General features: G+C 70.3%; 1 protein-coding gene across 1 annotated transcript; it reads left to right on the plus strand.

Annotated features, from left to right (window-relative positions):
- Nucleotides 1-2,774: 2,774 nt before the first annotated feature.
- On the plus strand, nucleotides 2,775-13,370 carry BAZ2A (bromodomain adjacent to zinc finger domain 2A). The gene is made up of 28 exons (XM_074167643.1): nucleotides 2,775-2,910; nucleotides 3,405-3,992; nucleotides 4,393-4,578; nucleotides 5,116-5,292; nucleotides 5,673-5,885; nucleotides 5,967-6,027; nucleotides 6,113-6,221; nucleotides 6,381-6,482; nucleotides 6,564-6,774; nucleotides 6,890-6,951; nucleotides 7,060-7,125; nucleotides 7,209-7,400; nucleotides 7,500-7,754; nucleotides 8,160-8,374; nucleotides 8,497-8,571; nucleotides 8,796-8,958; nucleotides 9,062-9,121; nucleotides 9,198-9,333; nucleotides 9,441-10,018; nucleotides 10,302-10,527; nucleotides 10,617-10,772; nucleotides 10,851-11,014; nucleotides 11,111-11,394; nucleotides 11,472-11,604; nucleotides 12,313-12,459; nucleotides 12,568-12,794; nucleotides 12,911-13,054; nucleotides 13,202-13,370. The coding sequence occupies exons 1-28, from the start codon at nucleotides 2,775-2,777 to the stop codon at nucleotides 13,368-13,370; spliced, it is 5,235 nt and encodes a 1,744-aa protein (XP_074023744.1).
- The last annotated feature ends 1,127 nt before the right edge of the window (nucleotides 13,371-14,497 follow it).

Below are 14,497 nucleotides of genomic sequence, written 5' to 3' on the forward strand. Positions count from 1 at the left end.
GGTGTCCTTGCCGCAGGGACCGGGGGGGGTCCCCGCCGGGTGCAGCGCCGCAGGGGAAGGCGGGGGGCCCGAGGCCGTGTCCCTCCGTGTCCGTGTCCGACCCCCCCGCAGGAAGTGGCCGGGAAATGGCAGCCGGTTGTTGCGTCTCGTTGTTTTTGAAACGTCCTTTTTAATCAGGTCGCGTCTGGCTCCCGGGGCCCCCGGGGGGGCCGCTGGCCCGGGGGGGGGCCGAGCTCCCCGCCGAGGGAACGGCAACGGCTCAGCGGCACCGACGGCCCCCCCGGCCCGTAGCTCTGGGCCACCCCCCCCCCGGCTGCGGGGGACGGTCTCCGGCTGCAGGTGCCCCCCGTCCCCCCCCCCCCCCCGTTCCCCACAGCCGTCGGGAGCGCGGTGAGCCCGGGCCGGGCACCGGTGGGTGCCGGTGCCACCGGTGGGTTTGGCCATTAGCACCGGGGCGAGCGGGCGCTGCCACATCGGCTCTGCCCGCGCCGGTGGGAGCCGGGACCAGACCCCGCTCCCCGCTCCCCCCCCCCCCCCTCCGGTGAGACCCCGGGGGTGTCACCAGCCCCCAGCCTCCCGTCCTGCCGCCGGCGCATCCCCGGCCGTCGCCCTCCGCACCTCGCCCGTTCGCCGCCGGCTCCGGTTACGTGCCGTGGCCCAGTTTGCGGCTCCGGCGCTGGATCACGTGCCGCCCGGGGGGCGCGCGGGGCCGCGACGGGCACGAGAGCCCCAGCCCCGGGCAGGAGCCACGGCCTCTGCCCGCACCGCGCCCAGCGCTGGCCACCGTCCCGGAGATGCCGAGGGCGGCTCCGGCACCCGCGGGGCCCAGGGTGTCCCCGCACCAGGGCTGGGCCCTGTTTGTCCCCAGAGCAAGGGCGAGCTGCGGCGTGTGGCAGCGCCACGGCCCCCGCTCCCCGTCCTGGCACGGCCGCTGCCGCCGCGGCTGGAGCCCGGTCTCCCCTCTCCCGGCGAGGGGCCACGGTGAATTCCCACCTTCCCGGCTTTCATTTTCCCCTCGTGGCCACGGCGCTTCTCTCCGGCCCTGCTCCCCGCGGCCGCCTCCGCTCCGGCCCCCTCCCTGCACCCAGTCCTTCCCAGTCTGCCCAGTCCTTCCCAGTCTGCGGCGCTGACCTGCAGCCACCGCCTGCCCGGTTCTGGCTCGTCCCTTTGCACCCTCCTCTGACCCCCAGCGCCGGCAGCGGCATTCCCGGCCGGCACATCCCTGCCGGCTGGGCACAGAAAGGCTTTTTCTCTTTCCAGCCGCGGTGTCCCCGTGCCGGCCGGGGGTCCCGGCTGGGGTCGGGGCAGGGGTTGGGCTGCACCAGCCCCCGGCTGGCGGGCTGCGGGGGGAGGCCACGGGGCCACCCCGGGATGTCCGGGAGCGACGTGCGTGTGGCAGCCGCGTCACCGCCCATACGGGTTTCTCTGGCGGATGAATCACCGGTGTCCCCGGCCGGCCCGGAGAGCGCTCGGCAGCCACGGCCCCTCCGGCCGCGCCGCGGCACCGGCCGATGCGGGCGAGGGCGTGATGAAATCCCCGCCTGGGTTTCGACACGAGCCCTGCCACGAGCTGCTGCTCAAGCGCCGGGTCTGCCGGGCGTGTGGTGGCATCGGCCCTTCCGGAGAGGTCGGTGGAACCGGTGCCGCCTCGGCCGATGGCACGCAGGGCAGGATGGGGTGACACCGGCCGTGGCACCCCAGGGGGTGTCCCCGCGGGTCCCCAGCAGCACCGGGGGTCCCATCTCATCTGATGGGCTCATGGAGACTCCGCTCCCCCACACCGTCTGCTCCCCCGCCCCATGTGCCAGGACCCCCCCCGCTGACTGCTGGCCGTGCCTGTGGCACCGCAGGGTCCTGTCCTGCTGGTAGCCCCCCCTGGGAGCCCTCCTGGCTCCCCGTTTGGAGGGAGCGTTGCCCCTCCCGGGTGGTGAAGGTCACCAGTGGCTGCTGCCCGTCCCCGGGCCGTGCCGAGCCAGCGCCAGGGCTCCGGGTCCGGCTCGTTCCCGGCTGTGACACGAGTCCAGCGCGGACTCTGTGTCGGGCGCTGCCGCGGCGGTGCCCACAGAGCTGTACCGGGGGGGGGGGACAGGGCTCAGGGCCCCTCTGCCCGGGGGCATTGCAGTGGGGTCACCGGCTGTCACCGCAGAGGCATTTCTGTGCCGGGAGCACAGTGTTCCCCAGGGAGCACTGGGATGTGCCGGGCCCTGGGGGGGGGGTCACAGAGCTGCTCTGGGGGGGGCCAGTGCTTCGCTGGGAAATGTCCCCTGTGGCTCTGCCGGAGCTCCCACGGTCTCACCCCGTGCCGGGGCCCTGGGATGGTGGCACCCGGGAGCCGAGCGCTGGAGTTCGATGTGGGAAGAAGCGCGGGCGGGCGGCAGCGGGGTTTCTCGGTGACGGCCGCCCCTGGGGACGCTGGAGCGCGGTGACGAGCTCTGCTCGTGCAGGTGGCGGCTCATCCCGGGCCTGGGCTGGCTCCTGGCAGAGGCAGCGTCGTCTCTGCTTCGCTGGGGACCTTGTGAGGGGCACCGTGGTCCCGGGGGGGCTTTTGCCGTCCGTGCTCACGCTCTCGAGTCCCCCCACATTTCTGTTGAGCTCCAGGTCGGGTGCTCACCCTGCCCTGGGTTGGGGACCTGGCGTGTCCCCGGTGCGGGAGCGGGGGGTCCCCACCCTCCCCGTGGGCCCCGGTGGGGGGTGGCGGGGCCGGGCGTTTGCCGCGTTGGCAGCCCTGGTCCCCGCCGGCGGTTGACCCCCCACCTCTTCTCCCCTCTGCAGAAATGGAAACAAACAACCATTTTAACTTCACTGGCCTTTCCTCCGCACCCGCTGCCTCAGGACCGAAACCCACGCCTGCCTCAGGGGACAGCCCATTCGCCCACGGCTCCCCGCTCGGCTTCCCCCCGCAAGGGAAAAGTAAGTGTCCCCCCAGACTGCGGGGACAGAGGGGCCGCGGCTGGTGGCACCTCCCCGCGCACGGGGCTGTAGCCGGGGGTCTGTCCCGTGGCCACCCTCGCCTTGCCCTGGAAAAGCGGCCGTGCCGGAAGGGGGTCTCTGCCCGGATTTGGCCGATCAGCTGATGCCGCGCAGCCCTGCCAAGCGCCGGGCTAATCCCCGGCATCCCGCGGCTCTCGGCCCGACGCCGGCGAAGCCCCGCGGTGGGGCCGGTTTCGCCGAGTGGGGAAATGCCCCAGGGTCTCGCGGGGGCGCGACTGCCCAGCTCTGTCCGGGCACAGGCAGCGGTTGTGCCTGGGTGGGGGGACACCGGCTGGACAGGGGGCTCAATGGCTGTCATCCATCTGTCCTCAAGCCCCCTCGTCCGCCGCTGGTGGGTCTGCGCGAGGGAGGGTGTCGAGAAATGTCCCCCCGGCGCCGCTGACCCGGCTGTGTCTCCTCTGGCTCCCTCGCAGGTCTGAACGGGGGCATGAATGTCAATGGCTTCTCTACTGTATCTCACCCCAGTACTTCAGGGACCTTCGCCCCCAGCTCGCCGCCCGCCGGCACGCCGCCCCTCCGCTCCTACGACTGTCTCTGGGACTACGCGCCGTACCCCCCCGCCGGCGGCCTCAAGGACGGCAGCCCCGCCACCCCCCCGCTCCCCACCCTCGGACAGTTTCCCCTCAACGGCGTCACCGGGGGGTCCCGGCCGGCATCCCCGGGGCACGGCACTAACCTACGGGGGGCCGGGCAGGAGTTCTGGGGCAACGGCACCCCCGGCTCCATGGGGCTGAACTTCGACTCGCAGGAGCTGTACGACTCCTTCCACGACCAGAGCTTCGAACTGATGCAGAACGGGCCGGCCGGCTTTTACACGGCCTCCCAGCCCTCCCCCATGCTGGCCTCGGGCACCCAGCCCTTCTCGCTGCCGCCGGGCCCGACGGATGAGCCGGGCGCCGGCCAAGGAGATGCCGACGCCGCTGCCAAAGAGATCCCCCCCACCATCGCGGAGAACGGGGGCGGGCTGGTGGGCAGCATGGAGCTGGAGGAGGCCCAGCCAGGTAGGAGCCCGGTGCGGGCGGGCAGAGCTCCGGGCTGGGGCACCGCGGCCCCCATGGAACGGTGATGGACCCCAAGCCGGGACGCTGGAGTCGGGCATCGTGCTCCCCGGGGAGGCCTGGCACGTCTGCCCCGTGTCCTGGCTGGGGTTCGGCCTCTCGGAGTCGGTGTTGGGATGTCGTTAAATGAGGTCGGGAGAGCGGGGTCCCCCCGGGGTGGCCGGGAGCTGTGGGAGGGCTGGGTGCCGGGGGGAGGCTGGGCGCCATCGGCCCCGGTGTGGGGAATGGCGGCAGCTCGTGGCGGGTGATGCCCCGGGGTGGGGGTCGCCGGGACCCGGCTCTGTCCCGTTCCCGTCCCGTCCCCCAGCCTCAATGTCCGCTCTCGGTCGGTTCCTCCCTTTAGACTTGAAGATCTGCAGCTACAACGGCTCAGCCCCCGGCGCGGCGCCGCTCGGGCAGGAGGGGCCTGTCCTGGCCCCCGGCGCCGGCAGCGGCTGCCTGGGGGACGCGTCGCCCATCGCCCCTCGGCTGGAGGACGCCCACATCCTCAGCGAGGACCCGCTGGAGCCCTTCGAGTCCCTCTCCAGAGGTAGGGGGGCTGCCACCCCGTGGGCTTGGGGTGGAGGTGGGGGGCATCGGGGCCGTGGTAGGCAGGGCAGGCAGCTGCCTGCACCCGGGGAAGCGGCGCCAAGCCCCTCTCCGTCCCCTCTGGGTGGTGGCCATGGCGGTGGTGACGGGTGCGATGGCGGTGGTGACGGTGGCCATGGCGGTGGTGGCCCGCGGCCCTGGGCAGGGGCGGTCCCAGTGCCGTGGTGTCCCTCCCGCGCCAGTCTCCCCCGCGCTCCCGGCCTTCCCTCCCTCCTCCTTCCCTTCCCGGCTTCTCCGTGACGAGGCGGTTACTCAGCGCCTGAACTTCCGCGCTGGTGAACATCACCGCCACCGCCACGGCCATTTTGGGCTCCTCCGCTTCCCAGAGGAGGGGGCGTGGCTGGGGGCGCCCAGACCCTTAACCCCTCTCGTGCCGGAGCCTTTTTGGATGGGGGGGACCCGACACCCCCCCCCAGGAGAGGAGATGTGGGTCTGCGTCCCCCCCAGCTCCGGTCCTGCTGCTCCCCCCCCACCACAGACCCCGGCACCGGGGACCTCTACACCATGGACGACTCGCAGCTGGTGAGCGATCCGGCCCCCCTGGAGGAGCCCCCCGACCTGCCCAGCCTGCGCTGCGCCGCCAGCCCCCCCCTCCACGCTGCCGGCCCCTTCAGCCTGCTGCCCGACGGCCCCGGCTCGCCACCCGCCCTGCACGGTACGTGCCACGCCAGGATGGGCCGGTGCCCACCTGCCAGCCACTCGCCCTACCACACCAGCTGGCCCCCGTGGCTGGTGGGGGACGGGGGGGACACTTGCTGGCCTTGTTCTGCCTCCATGGCTGCTCCAGCACCTTTGTGCCCGGGCAGAGCGGAGACCCCCATGTGCCGGTACCGGGGAGCCTGCGGGAAAGCGGTCCCCCAGTGCGGACACCTGCCCTTGGCTGGGTGTGAGCCCCCGCAGGGGTCTCCTCCCCACTCCAGGAGGGGATGCGCAGCCATGTCCCCCCCCTGGAAGGAGCGGGGTCTGTCTGGTGTCATGGGCGGAGCAGGAAGGTGGCCGCGCTCGGCGGTGACATCCCTGACCTTGGCTCCGCAGACGACAGCGTCGCCCTGAACAGCAGCAGCCACGTGGGGCCGGAGGAGTCGGGGTCCCTGGAGCTCAACACCCAGCTGGAGCCAGAGTCCCCGGCCCCGTCTGTGGAGGAAGAGGAGGAGGAGGAGGAAGAGGCTGCCGACAGCTGTCCAGAGATTTCGGCCGTGCCAGAAGGGGAGAGTGAAGAGGCCGCCCCGCTGAGCACCTCGGCAGCAGGTAAAGCCCAGAGCCCCCCCCCCGGGTGCCCCCCCTCCAGCCAGCGCCCCCGAGCCCAGCATCCTGTCCCCTCTCCTGCAGGTGATGTCCCCCGCCGGCGCATCGCCACCCAGGAGGAGGTGCGCTTTCCCCTGCAGCACGGGTACGTGGCACCCTCCCTGTCCCCCTCCCTCCCTTCTGCCCCACGGCCGCCCCATGGCTCCGGGGTGAACCTCCTTGTGGCCCAGGTGGAGGCGGGAGGTGCGGATCAAGAAGGGGAACCACCGCTGGCAGGGCGAGACCTGGTACTACGGGCCCTGCGGGAAGAGGATGAAGCAGTTCCCGGAGGTGATCAAGGTACGGTTCCCGGGGAGAGCGGGGTGAGGGATGACCTGGGGTCCTGGTCCGCCACAGCCCCCCCGGCTCTGCCAGAGCCCCCGACTGCTGCTGTGAGCCAGTAGCTATGGGGTCCAGAGCGCTGAGCCCCCCTCATCGCCTTCCTCCTCCTCCTCCCAGTACCTGAGCAGGAACGTGGTGCAGGACGTCCGGCGCGAGCACTTCAGCTTCAGCCCCCGCATGCCGGTGGGAGACTTCTACGAGGAGCGGGACACGCCGGAGGTGGGTCTGGGGGCAACTGAGCCACCCTGTCCCCCCCCAGCCACGCTGCGCTGCGGGAATTGACCCGGGTTTGTGCCGCAGGGTCTGCAGTGGGTGAAGCTGAGCCCCGAGGAGATCCCCTCGCGCATCCAGGCCATCACGGGCAAGCGCGGCCGACCCCGCAATGCCGAGAAGGCCAAGCCCAAGGAGCCACCGGCTGCGAAGCGCGGCCGGGGACGGCCTCCCAAGGTCAAGATGGTCGATTTGCTGAGCAAGACAGACGCGCGGCTGCTGAAGAGGCTGGAAGCCCAAGGTACCCCCCCCTCCCCGACCCCCCAGCTCAGGGTGGCTGCTGCAGCCCCTCCTAGCCTGGCTCTGGTGGGTCCCCAACGGCCGGTCCATCGCCACCTCCCTCTCTGCTCTCCCAGAGGTGCTCAGTGACGAGGACAAGCTGAAAATGAGCAAAATCAAGAAGAAAATGAGGCGGAAGGTACAAGCAGCTGCGTGGGGCTTGGGGTGGCTCTGGGGCTCCTCTGGATCTGGGGTAGGGACGTCCCTGGTGTGGGAAGGCCACCTGAGCTGGTTTTGTCCCTTCCAGGCCAAGAACAAGCAGAAGCAGGAAGCCAAAGCCCCCAGAGCGAAGGAGGCCAAGAAGAAGTCCAAAGTGAGTCTGCAGGGTACGAGGGGGCTGGGTAGGGGACAGGAGAAGGAGCCTCTCTCCCCACATGTCCCGGGGTCTGTCCTCAGGCCAAGGAGAAGAAGGGCAAACCGGAGAAGGGCAAGGAGAAAGCGCGGCCCAAGGAAAAGAAGGGCAAGGGGCCTCGGAAGGCGGACAAGGGGCTACTGGCCCAGCGGCGCCTGGAGGAGCGGCGTCGACAGCAGCTCATCCTGGAGGAGATGAAGAAGCCCACAGAGGACATGTGCCTGGGGGACCACCAGGTAAGCTGGGGCATGGGCGCTTGGCTGGGCCAAACTGGTGAGTCGGCCACCCTGCCCAATGCCTCGCCGGCCCTGACAGGCCCCTCTCCTTCCCTGCAGCCCCTGCCAGCCTTCTCCCGCATCCCGGGCCTCATCCTGCCCAGCCGCGCCTTCTCCAACTGCCTGACGGTGGTGGAGTTCCTGCAGAGCTACGGCAAGGTCCTGGGCTTCGACCCGGCCAAGGACGTGCCCAGCCTGTGCGCGCTGCAGGAGGGGCTGCTGGGGGTGGGCGACAGCGCGGGCGAGGTGCAGGACCTGCTGGTGCGGCTGCTGCAGGCTGCGCTCTACGACCCCGGGCTGCCGCCGTACTGCCAGGTGAGACCCCCCAAGACCCTTCCCCAGACCCCTGGCCCCTCCCTCCGTCCCTCCCCTGGCCCCTTTCCCTGCCAGGTTGGGGGTGTCGGTGCCCCCAAGGCCTTGGCTGCTGCAGGCTCAGGAAAGGAGAGCCCAGATTTGGGGGGTGCTGCTCTTGCTGCAGCGTCCTGCGCCCTCTCCCTGCGCCTGGCCAGATCTCGGTCCCTGGAAGCCCTCGGGGGGTGTCTGTTCTGCTGCGGGGGCCTGGGACATCCCTGGGCTTGTTCCTGCTTGGGCTTGGGTTCCTGGCCCTGGTTTTCCCATCTGTGAGATGCTGGCATCCTCCCCTGCTTAGTTTTTTCCCCTCCTGGGAACCCCCCCATGGTACGGGAGGGGTCTCCCCAACGTCATCTCTACTCTGCCCAGTCCCTGAAGATCCTGGGGGAAAAGGTGTCGGAGATCAGCCTGAACCGTGACACCGTCTCCGAGATCCTGCGCTGCTTCCTGATGGCGTACGGGGCGGGCGAGGACCTGTGCGACGGGCTGCGGACCAAGCCCTTCCAGGCGCTGCCCCCGGAGAAGAAAGCCACCATCCTGGCCTTCCTGGTGAACGAGCTCAACAGCAGCGCCCTCATCATCAAGTGAGTGTGGGTGGGGGGCAATCCCATCCTCTGATCCCGGCCCCTCCTGCCTGTGGACACGGCGTGGGCTCCTCTCCTCCCCGGAGAGCCCCCCGCCACAGCCAGCCCCCCTCTTCCTGCAGCGAGATCGACAAGACCCTGGAGAACATGTCCAACTACAGGAAAAACAAGTGGATCATCGAGGGCCGGCTGCGCAGGTGGGTGGGGGCTGTCCCCCCCCGCACACGGTTGGGGTCCCGCTTGTGGCCTCTGCACCTTCCCCTCCACCCCCGGGGGCTGGGGGGGGCTATCTCGGGGTGACTTTTCCCGGTGCTGCGGTGTAACCGCGTGCCTTGGCAAGCCCAGGAGCAAGGTGTGTGGGGGGCAGAGAGTGGGGCAGGCAGTGGGGCAGGCAGTGGACGCCTCTGCTGTGTCTCGGCAGGTTGAAGGTTGCCCTGGCCAAGAAGACGGGCCGTCCTGAGTCGGAGATCACGGGGCTGGAGGACGGACGGCGCCGGCGCAGCTCCCGCCTGACGGAGGAGACGGGCCTGGAGATGGAGGAGGAGGAGGAGAGCCGCGGGCGGAAATCCCGCAGGGAGGAGGAGGTGGGGTGGCCACAGGATCTGCAGATCTCGGGTGGGGACACCACTCTTGGGGGGGGTCTCTTTGCTGCTCGTGCTTCCCTGATGGGTCCCATCCCCTCCCCAGGCCGACACATCTGCGTCCAGCGTCCCCGAGCTGGAGAGGCAGATTGAGAAGCTGGCCAAGGTGAGTTGGACGGTGGGGGACTGGGGGCTCAGCCCCCCCCAGCGGGACCCCTCACCGCCCCATTCTCTCCCCACAGAGGCAGATGTTCTTCCGCAAGAAGCTGCTCCATTCCTCACAGACGCTGCGAGCGGCTTCTCTGGGCCAGGACCGGTACCGGCGGCGGTACTGGGTCCTGCCCCACCTGGGCGGCATCTTCGTGGAGGGCGCAGAGGGTGAGTGGGGAATGGTCTCCCGAGGGGGACCCCCCAGCCAGGAGAGGACCCCCCAGCCAGGAGAGGACCCTGCGTCTCACCTCCTCCTCCTCCTTCCGCCCTTGCAGCGGCCGAGCCGGTGCCCCAGGAGCCCCCGGAAGAGAAGGCATCTCCCCACATCTCCCCGGTGAAGGAGGAGCCGGTGGAAGTGCCCATTCCCAGCCGGACGAACTGCTCGGCCTCGCGTTCCCGTGGCCGGCCCCGGAAGAGCAAAGAGGAGTTGTCGCAGCACTGCGGGCCCAGACCCCCCCCTGTCAACGGGGTCCTGGAGGAGCCAGTGACCCTGGGGCAGAGCCAGCACGACCTCAGCCAGTCCGCCTTCCTCTCCTGGCTGAGCCAGACCCAGTCATCCCTGCTCAAGGACTCCGTCCTCACGCCGGACAGCAGCCCCGGCAAGGGGGACACGGGGCTCCCGCCGCTGGAGGCCACCTCGGACCCCGCGGAGGAGGAAGAGGAGGAAGAGGGTGCCCTCGAGGCTGTGGAAAAGCAGGGGCCCTGGTTCAACCTTCTGCCCCGGACACCCTGCGATGACCGAGCCCCCCTTGCTACCTCCTCCGCCGAGCCCTCGCCGCGAGCCCCCGCGCAGTCCCGCAGCCAGCCCCGTGGCCAGCCCTGCGGCGACCTGCCCAAGGGCTCAGCCAGGCAGGTACGTGCTCGGGTCCGGCCAGGGCTGGGGGGGCTGTCCCCAGCCTGCAGGGACCACAGCGGGGGGGAACCTCCCTGGGGGGAGCAGGGTGGGACCCTGTGCCAGGGACACCCCGGGGCTGGGGGCTGCATGCCGGGAGCTCGCTCCTGCTGCCCCCAACCCTCCGGACCGAGCCGTGGGAAGCGAAACAGCCGCACGGCCAGGGGGCTGTGGCGGGCTGTGGGGTTGGGGGCTGAGGATCGGGTGTGTGCTTGGCCCTTCTGACGCGTTCCATCCCCACCAGCTGAACGGCCTCCCCACAGACGATGCCGGGGCTCCCCTGCTCGCTTCCACGCCGGTGCATGCCGGCGCCAGGGCCCACGGCGCCTGCCCCAGGAGCCGGGGCAGCCTGGAGAAGCTCCAGGACCTGTCGGGGCAGCCCAAGCGCCGAGGGCGGCCCCCTACCAAATTCTTCAAGCAGATCGAGCAGAAGTACTTGACCCAGCTGACGGAGCAGCCCGTTCCCCCTGGTGAGAGCCCAGCCTGGCCCCGGGACCCCCGGGGCAGGGGGTGCGGGTGCCCCCGGCGGGGTGCTGAGCACGGTGGCGCTGCCTTGCAGAGATGCAGAGCGGCTGGTGGTGGCTGCAGGACCCCGAGGAGCTGGAGGCGGTGGCTCGAGCACTGCACCCGCGGGGCATCCGGGAGAAGGCGCTGCACAAGCACCTCACCAAGCACAAGGAGTTCCTGCGGGAGGTCTGCCTGCGTGCCACCACCGGTAAGGGTCACCCGCAGGGCCAGGGTGGGGGGGGCCACTGCCCATCTCCCCCCCGCTGAGCCCACCCTCTGCCCCCAGACCCCATCTTCCACCTGCGCCCCGAGGCGGCTGGTGCCGCCGTGTCTCAGGAAGCCCTGGCCCAGTGGTCGGTGATGGAGAGAGCCTACGAGACCGACCTCGCCGTGCTGCAGTGGGTGGAGGAGCTGGAGCAGCGCGTGCTGATGGCCGACCTGCAGATCCGGGTAGGTGCCGGGCCGGGTGCCGCGGTGGCGTGGGCTGGGTGCCGCCACGCGGTGGCCTCGGCCGGGCACCCGCCTTGAGCCCGTCTCTCCCCGCAGGGCTGGACGTGCCCCAGCCCCGACTCCACGCGGGAGGATCTGCAGTACTGCGAGCACAAAGTGGAACCCCTGGAAGACATCACGGTCCGCAGCCGGCGGGACGGGCTGCCGCTGTGCCGGGAGCGCACCAACCCGCTGGACCTGGCGGTGCTGCGGCTGGCGGCGCTGGAGCAGAACGTGGAACGGCGATACCTGAAGGAGCCGCTCTGGCCCCTGCACGAGGTGGTGGTGGAAAAGGCCGTGCTGAGCAGCCCCGAGGAGCTGAGTCTTGGCCCCACCGAGATGTGAGTCCCGTGTCCCCCCCCCCCGCCCGCCCCACCGGGACGCTGGGGCTCCAGCTGAGCGTCTCCTCCCGGTGCAGAGCCTACGAGATCACGCCCCGCGTGCGGACGTGGCGGCAGACGCTGGAGCGGTGCCGGAGCGCGGCCCAGGTCTCCCTCTGCATCTACCAGCTGGAGAAATCCATCGCCTGGGAGAAGTCGGTCAACAGAGTGGTAAGACCCCGCGCCGCGCCGCAGGGAGGGAGGGACAACCACATCCTGGGCTGCATCAAAAGAAGCGTTGCCAGCAGATCCAGAGAGGGGATTCTGCCACTTTGCTCTGGTGAGACCTCACCTGGAGCGCTGTGTGCAGATCTGGAGCCCTCGATATAGAAAGGACATGGACCTGATGGAGCGGGTCCAGAGGAGGGCCACCAAAATGCTCAGGGGGTTGGAGCACCTCTGCTACGAGGACAGACTGAGGGAGCTGGGGTTGTTCAACCTGGAGAAGAGGATGCTCCGGGGAGACCTAATAGTGGCCTCCCAGTACCTGAAGGCTGGGGAGGGTCTGTTTCCAAAGGCCTGCAGTGACAGGACGAGGGGCAATGGTTTTAAGTTGGAGAAGGGGAGATTTAGATTGGATATTAGGAAAAAGTTCTTTACTCTGAGGGTGGTGGAACACTGGAACGGGTTGCCCAGGGAGGTGGTTGAGGCCCCTTCCCTTGAGATATTCAAGGTGAAGCTCGACGAGGCCCTGGGCAACCTCCTCTAGTTGGGGGTGTCCCTGCTGACTGCGGGGGGGTCGGACTAGATGAGGTCCCTTCCTCTATGAATCTATGACAGAGCCACCCCCCCCCCCCCCACCGGGCACCCCAGGGTGGCGGGGACCCCCACGGCGGTGCAGCTGAGCCCCCCCTTCCCTCCCCCCCCACGTCCCCACAGACCTGTCTGGTGTGTCGGCGCGGGGACGACGACGAGCACTTGCTGCTGTGTGACGGCTGCGACCGCGGCTGCCACCTCTACTGCCACCGGCCCAAGATGACGGAGGTGCCCGAGGGCGACTGGTTTTGCTCCGTCTGCATCTCCCGGGTACGTCACCACACAGCCCACCCCCAACACACACACACACACACACACCAGGGCTGGTGGTGACCCCGGGCTCCGGCGCTGACCCCCCCCCCCATCCCCTCCCCACAGGCAGGGCAGTACCGGGACCCCGTCTCGCCCCGGCGAGGCAAGAAGCGGAAACGGGGGCGTCTCTTCGCGGGGAGCCTCCGGGAGGAGGAGGAGGGTCCCCGGCGCCGTCCGGCCTCGCGCCGCCGCGAGGGGCTGCCCGTACCCCGCTACGCGGGCGAGGGGCTGTCCCCCGCCAAACGGAGGGGCGCGTCGCTGCGGGGCCACAACAGCGACCTGACCTTCTGCGAGTGAGTGGGGCCGGGGGGAGGTGGGTGGGAGTGTGGGGAGGGGGGGGTGCAGGGGGACCCAGCTCCCCCGACCCTGCCGCCGTCCCCCCTCATCCCCCCCCCCCCCCCCCCCTCAGGATCATCCTGATGGAGATGGAGTCGCACGAGGACGCCTGGCCCTTCTTGGAGCCCGTCAACCCCCGCCTGGTCCCCGGCTACCGCAGGATCATCAAGAACCCCATGGATTTCGCCACCATGCGCTCGCGGCTGCTGCGGGGCGGGTGAGCAATGGAGGGGGGGGGTGGGGGGAATGTCCCGGGAGGGGTGGGATGGGGTTGGGGGTCACACTCCGGGAGTGGTGGTGGTGGTGGTGGTGGGGATGATGAGGGACCCCATCCGGGGTGACGGTACACTCCTTCCGCCCGCAGGTACTCGAGCTCGGAGGAGTTTGCGGCCGACGCCATGCTGGTGTTCGACAACTGCCAGACCTTCAACGAGGACGACTCGGCGGTGGGCCGGGCCGGACACGCCATGCGCAAGTTCTTCGAGAGCCGGTGGGAGGAGTTTTATCAGGGAAAACACGCTACTAACCCGTGAGCGGGGGGGGGGGTGGGACGGTGACACCCACCACCACCACCACCCCCACCCCCCCCCGGCCCCCCTCACCCCCTCTCCCCACCTGGCCGGGGCTGGAGTCGTGTGTCCCCCCCGTCCCGTGTCCCCCCCCCGCCCGCTGCGGCCCCCCCCCCCCTCCCTCTTCAGCCCCCCCCCCCAAGAACTGACTCCTCTGGAGCTGATCTCGCTGCCTGCTGATCCCGTGCGGGGCGACCCCCCCATCCCACCCACACCCCCCCCCGGCCGGCGCGAACGGGTGCCCGCGGCCCCTTCCCGCTGCCCGGACACCCCCCCACCCCCCCAAAACCCCGCCGCCCCGTTTCTCCCCCCCTCCCTCCCCCCCCAGCACCACAAACTCACAGACTGTGTAAGCCAAAAAGAAAAAAAAAAGAGGTGTTTTTTTCTTTCTTTCCTTTTAAATTTTATTTTCAAATTAAGAACAGAAGCAGCCTCCACCCCCCCCCTCACCTCCTCCCACCCCCAACAAACGAGGGAAGCGAATCCCCCCCCTCCCCCTTCTCCCCCCCCGCTGGGAATATTTAATAATAGCAATAGTTCGTAGTGAATGTGTCCGAGCACTCCTGTGCAGCGTCTACATGCATTAACGGCCAGTAAAGTGGACTTAGCCCCCCCCCCCGCCCCCACCCCCCCCCCCCGGCCTCGCCCCCACCCCAGCCGGGACCCCCCTGCCCGCGCAGACACTTTACGGGGAGGGGGGGGCCCCCGGTGCAGCCCCCGCTGCCCTGGGATCCCCCCCCTTCCCCCGCGGCCAGGGTGGGCACCGGCCCCCTCCCCACACGGCTCCAGGGACCAAACTGGGGAGGGCTGGGGGGGGCCCCGGCAGCCCCTTTCCCTGCCTCCACGTCTCAGGAAGAGCCCGCCCCCCCCCCCCCTCCCCCAGCACTGGGACCCCCGGGGCTGGGCCGGGGTCCTGGCCGCCCCCACGCCCCCCCCACTGGGATCCCTCAGGGACGCTACTGCAGGCCCCGGGGGGGCCCGGCCCCCCGCCCCCCCCCCCAACATGGACTTGAAGCCTAAGGCGGGTGTTTGCCCCCCCCGGACCCCTGCCAGGTCAAGGGGGGGGGGGGTTGCACTGGGTGGGGAGGGCC

The sequence above is a fragment of the Numenius arquata genome, unplaced genomic scaffold (genome assembly GCF_964106895.1).
Source record: "Numenius arquata unplaced genomic scaffold, bNumArq3.hap1.1 HAP1_SCAFFOLD_1614, whole genome shotgun sequence".
NCBI classification, from domain to species: domain Eukaryota; kingdom Metazoa; phylum Chordata; class Aves; order Charadriiformes; family Scolopacidae; genus Numenius; species Numenius arquata.